Source organism: Colobus angolensis, unplaced genomic scaffold, assembly GCF_000951035.1.
Source record: "Colobus angolensis palliatus isolate OR3802 unplaced genomic scaffold, Cang.pa_1.0 Scaffold32, whole genome shotgun sequence".
NCBI classification, from domain to species: Eukaryota; Metazoa; Chordata; class Mammalia; order Primates; family Cercopithecidae; genus Colobus; species Colobus angolensis.
Window position 1 is genome coordinate 323896 of NW_012116488.1, and position 5656 is coordinate 329551.

Consider the following 5656-nt stretch of genomic DNA (forward strand, 5'->3'; position numbering starts at 1 on the left):
TGGCTCACACCTGTAATCCCAGCACTTTGGGAGGCTGAGGCAGGCAGATCACCTGAGGTCAGGAGTTCGAGACCAGCCTGGCCAACATGGTGAAACCCCCGTCTCTACTAAAAATAGAAAAATTAGCTGGGCATCATGGCGGATGCCTATAATCCCAGCTACTCAGGAGGCTGAGACAGGAGAATGACTTGAACCCTGGAGGCGGAGGTTGCAGTGAGTCGAGAATGCGCCATTGCACTCCAGCCTGGGCAACAAGAGCAAAACTCCGTCTCAAGAAAACAAACAAAAAACTGCAGCCAGGCGCGTTGGCTCACGCCTGTAATCCCAGCACTTTGGGAGGCTGAGGTGGGCGGATCACGAGGTCAGGAGATCGAGACCATCCTGGCTAACATGGTGAAACTCCATCTCTGCTAAAAATACAAAAAAAAATTAGCTGGGCGTGGTGGTGGGTGCTTGTAGTCCTAACTACTCAGGAGGCTGAGGCAGGAGTAATGGCGTGAACCCGGGAGGCAGAGCTTGCAGTGAGCCAAGATCGCGCCACTGCACTGCAACCTGGGCGATAGAGCGAGACTCTGTCTCAAAAACAAACACACAAAAACAAAAAATCTGCATGCATTTTGCACACATGGCATTTTAAATGTAAATGGCTTTTTAAATGCTTCCATTTAAAAATTCCCTTTGGAGATTCCTCACTTGCAGCGTTCAGATCTCATCGATCCCTGTGTCTCTGGGACACAAGGTTGAGGGTGTGGAGTTTGAGGTGTGCAGGCAGAGGCCAGCAGCAGATCTGGTTCTGCTGTGGCTTAAAGAGAGATGTGGGATCAGGATGGACAAGTTGCAGGGGCCTGGCGGAGACCCAGCACAGGGGCTGGGGCACTCACGTGACATGCGTGAGTCACACCTAGACACACTGTATGCATGTATACACACATGCATGTCTGCATACCACATGCAGATGCACACACACACTACATGTGCTCACACGCCCCACAGTTTGGTGAGCAGACCCCAGGGATCCCTGGAACCCCCAGAAACTGTGAGGAGAAATTCCTTCAGAAGGCGCACTTCGTGAGCCACGAGCCCTTGTGATGGAGCTCTCAGGGATATAATGGAGAAGATGGAAGCTACGCCCCACTGGGGTGGAAGGTGACGAGGGAGGAGCTGCTGTGGGGGCCCAGCCCTCCCAGCGGGCAGGGTCCCTGATCAGAGGTATCCCCCACAAGTGCTGCCTCTGGCTCCTGCCTCTAGTGCAGCCAGGCTCCTTTGTGTTCGGTCCCTTAGGTCTCCCAGTACCCCAGAGTCATCAAGCACCTGGAAGTGCCACTGGCGTGCCAGGACAAGGGGACTTGTCTAAGGGCCCACGAGCCGGGCTCGGTCAGGCGAGGGAATTCTTCAGGGGAGGCTAGTGGCAGAGGGCCAGACTAGCCAAGCCTGTGAGGCCCGGGGGCCCCAGGGGCAAGCCTGGGATGAAGACAGCCAAGAGTGGGCAGGACTCTTGCAGGCTCCCGCAGGGACCAGGATTTTCCCACTCTGCATCTCATCCACACCTGCCAGCAGACATTGCTCAGCAGCATCCTCCCCCAGCCAGCAGGGCTCCTTAGGGGTACTCAGCCCATGGCAGGGCTGTGCACAGGGTCTGCACACTGGCTGGAGTCCTTGTTTTGCTGAGGACAAGCAGCAGTGCTCCCATCACTGCCAGCCCTCGGGGTTGCCCCTCAGTCTGGGCCTCACCTCCACTGCCCTATGGCAGGGAAGAGAGCGATGGGAGGTGGTCAAGGCAGGGGTGACAGGATCTGCGTGGATTTGGACCTAAGGTGGGAACAGTGCGGGGGGCGGGGGAGTCACTGAGGGACACAGATCTCAATCCCAGCAAGGGGGCTGAGGCCAAGACCCCGGGCCCATCGGAATCTGGGCTGGAGGGTGGCTGGTGGGAGCACATGTGGACAGGACAGGTTTTATGTTCATGGGTGCACGGTTCTGAATGAAATGCAGTGTGCACCGTGTGATGACGCCCTGGGAGGGACCTTGCAGTCAGGTTTTCTTCTAAGCAGATGCCATCATTGGCGAGACAGCAGCGGGGCCTAAAGCAGCGGCCTAGAGGAAGAAGGCAGGGCCCTGGGAGCCCCAGCAGCCGAGGGAGGACAGCCAGGCTATTGGGTGTAGGGTGGCTGCTCCACAGGCCACTGGAGTCTTGAAAGACTGAACAATAGATGCATTTTAAGAGAAAAAAAGCAAACATTTCCTTAAATACCAATGTTGTTTCTGGTTGTGCTCTCTCCGCCTCAGGTGAATGTGTACGTGCTGGGAAAGACGTTTCTTCTCTTGGCAAGAGAGCTCTGCATCAATGCGCCGGCCATAGGTAGGCATCTGGGTGAGCTGCTGGGGTGTCCAGCAGGCTGCTGTAGGGACCAGCATGCCAAATGTCCTTTGAGCAGTGGAGGGAAATCCTGTCCAAGTACGGGACCCCTCAAGGTAAGAAATGTCTCTTAAAGCTGCTAGGAGCTCAGCAATGTAGGGCCTTATTTTCTAAGACAGAGTCTCGCTGTTGTCCAGGCTGGAGTGCAGTGGCATGTTCATAGCTCACTGCAGCCTCAAACTCCTGGGCTCAAGCGATCCTCCTGCCTTGGCCTTCCAAAGCACTGGGATTACAGGCATGAGACTGCACCCGGCCTGGGGCTTTCTTTCTGCTGCAAAACCAGAAGGCCCATTGTCAGTGCCTGTCAGGTGTGCAGGAAGGTGTGGACAGAGGGAAACAGAAGCGCCGTGTGCTGGGAGCATCTTGTGTGGACAAGGTTTAAGGAACACACCCAGCACCAGGTGCCTCCGGACAGATGGGGACGGTGGGGCAGCTCCTGGACGTGCTTTCCAGCCACAGCCCTCTTTTGTGGTTTTTCTGCCACGTTTGTTCTGTGTTGAGTGCCCAGTGTTGCGCGAGTTTATGGAGCTCCTGTATGCCTTTCCTGGTACATGTTAGGTGTAGGGTGAGTCGTGTCTCCCCCTCAAGGCAGCAGCAGTGTTCATGCATGCAGAATCTAACCTAGTGGAAAAGTCTAGAAGGAAAGGATCAGAACAGCACTCACTGCCTGATGTTTCTGACCTACCCTTTCTTTACCAAGCAGATGACTGCTTTCCACAGCCTGCTTAGAGCCCACTTTCTTATTTTGCTTGTCTGCATCTAGGAGCATATGTCCTTGGGGTAGAGAAGCACCAGGTGGGGCTGGGTCACCAACAGGACTGAGCAGCGTGGGCTGCAGCAGCAGAGGGACACTGGCTGGGGCTCTACACTTGGCCCATGCCCTCTCCCAGGTGCCAAGAGGGGCCATCCCTTTTCTCAGGGGTCATACAGGTTTTCCAGAAAGCAACTGCCTACGGGGTGTGCAGAGTGGGAGGACAGAGGCAAGGGGTGGGAGAGCTTGCTACACCCCATAGTTCACTCCTGCAACAGGCTGTCCCGCAGCAGTGTCACAGCTAGTGACACTGTGTCCCCAGGGATCCAGAACGCTGGGCCCAGCAGAATGCTCCCCCCACAGTCCGTTCATAGGGTAGGACTCTAAGGCGCTAGTGATGCATTAGGACATAGAGACAGCCAGGCACCTGGTGTTTCCCAGGGTGGCCCAGAAGCCAGCCAGGGGACGGATCGGCTTCACTGGGATGCAGTTTGTTCCAGACCACGTAGCATGTTCAGCATGACAGCTTTTCTCCTTGGGATGGGAGCTGTTCTGTTGCATGAGAAAGAGAATACCCCACTGTACAACTCCTGTAGTCATTTACTGACACGCAGGTGTTATTTTAGGCAACCTTTATTACAGAAGTCCACTATTTTAAGTGACTTTTTGCCGATTTTAGATTTGAAGGGAAGGTCTCAAGTTAAGCTTGGAACCACTTAGAATCCAAGAGGGCAGGAACATCCAACCGCTCAAAGCAGGTGGTGTGGGTGCCACTGGGAGGGGATCTGGGGCCTGTCTTGTGCCCTAAATCTTCCTCCACCTGAGGCGTGCACCCCAGTGTACCAGAGATGCCTACGACTCCAATCCCCGGGCTCTGGCTGTGTGGAAAAGGCCTCTACTTTACACAATCAAGTTTCAGCTGACTGCATGTCAGAGAGAGACAAGGTTAAGAGCAGTTAGTACATTGACTTCCGCTCCACTCACTTGCCGATCTGCTGCAGCCTCCCCGGACACCTCAGGCGTAGAAGATGAGCTCAGGGATCTGCCCACCCTGGACCCCAGTCCCGTTGGTGCTGTCCGAGGAGCACTGGAACTGGAAGGCCACCTTTCCGCACTGCACTTCCGTCATCCCCTCCTGCCCAAAGTAGCTGAGTTCGCTGCCATCCAGGACGGCACTGGCCGTGTAGAAGGTGTCTTGTTCAACCTGGACCGGGTGTTCAAACCAGACCGGGAAGGTGTTACTGGATCCGTCTGACATGAACTTGGTCAGGTTCTGAGCCAGAACCACTCCGAGCCGCTTGAGCTCAATCTTCACGCTGTACTCAGCCTTTCCAGAGCTGGACCCATACAGGCCCAGCCCTGCAATAAATACCCTTCTGTCCACTGCAAACTGGATGCTGTCGCAGCGCCCGCGGTACCGCCACTGGTTGCTGCGGTAGGCAGAAGACTGGAATCGGTGGCACCTCTGCGGGGCGAGGCCCTTCCTCTTGGTCAGGGGGAAGTCCAGGCGGGGCTTGTTGGTGGCCGTGTACCACAGGAAGATGCTGTGGGTCTCCTCCAGAGTCAGGATGTCTGACTGGGCAGCGCCGTTGGCAAACTCCTCTAGGGTCATGGTTGGAATTCGGACCAGATAGAGGGCTCGCCCCAAAACATGCCTCTTGTTCCGTGGGGTGATTGGCAGCCCCTGCCTCTTGCACTCTGCCTCGGCCCAGTTCAGGACGGCCTCGAAGACCACTGCCTCCTTGGTGTTGAGGGCCTCCCGAGTCACAATGATCTCCAGCGTCTGCCGGTCTATCTCACAGAAGCCTTCGGACCGTAGGGCCATCTCAGCCTGTGCATCGATGACCTCCCAGCAGCGCTGCGTCAGCTCAGGCTCCTCAAACAGCCGGCTCTGGGACAGCAAGACACAGGCGTTCTTGGCTTCCAAACTTGTCTCCAGAAAGTTGACACAGGCTTTTGCCAATGCTGGGACGATGTACTTCTTAGCAGCGTAGAGTGTGGCCAGCACCGTGTCAGCTTCCAGATCGATCTCATCACTGTACATGTACCTAGGCCAGGCAAGGCCCGCGTCAGGGGCTGGCTCCCAAGCACCTATTGCGGGGCTGGGCCTGGGAGAGGAGTCCATCAGCTCCTGTGTGTTCCCCCTCAGAAACCACCGGAGGCCGCCTAGAATGGACCCACCCGTCCTTCCCCAGTACAGAGTGGACTTACTTTAACAGGATCAGAAAGGCTGCGGGCTCCACGTCTGGAATGTGAATTTCAGATTTGACTTCCGCCAGGTCCCCGTAGAACATGGCATAGAAGACGGAGCTGCCGACAGCCAGGACGTACTGGGAGGAGAAAGCGCCGCCGTGAGCCTGGCTGTCCCGCGGGCTGCGGGCAGCCACACGGCAAGCGGCGCACGCCTTCCGAGAGGGGTCGCCGCTACCCACCTTGTGGGCGGGCACCGTCCTGGTCGCCCCCGGGGGCCCCACGACGAAGTGCACGTC

General features: G+C 56.5%; 2 protein-coding genes across 3 annotated transcripts in view; one reads left to right on the forward strand and one right to left on the reverse strand.

Annotated features, from left to right (window-relative positions):
• Positions 1-5656, forward strand: part of BRF1 (BRF1, RNA polymerase III transcription initiation factor 90 kDa subunit) — a 102484-nt gene that overhangs the window by 65619 nt on the left and 31209 nt on the right. For both annotated transcript variants that reach the window (XM_011951376.1, XM_011951378.1), the window contains exon 5: positions 2287-2359. In XM_011951376.1, coding sequence (XP_011806766.1) covers positions 2287-2359 — 73 coding nt within the window. The remainder of the gene's footprint in view (positions 1-2286; positions 2360-5656) is intronic.
• On the reverse strand, positions 3783-5650 carry BTBD6 (BTB (POZ) domain containing 6). Its single transcript, XM_011951379.1, has 3 exons — positions 5600-5650; positions 5379-5497; positions 3783-5215 (listed from the first exon to the last, which is right to left on the reverse strand). Exons 2-3 carry the CDS (start codon positions 5459-5461, stop codon positions 4183-4185), a joined length of 1116 nt encoding a protein of 371 aa, XP_011806769.1. The 5' UTR covers positions 5462-5497; positions 5600-5650; the 3' UTR covers positions 3783-4182.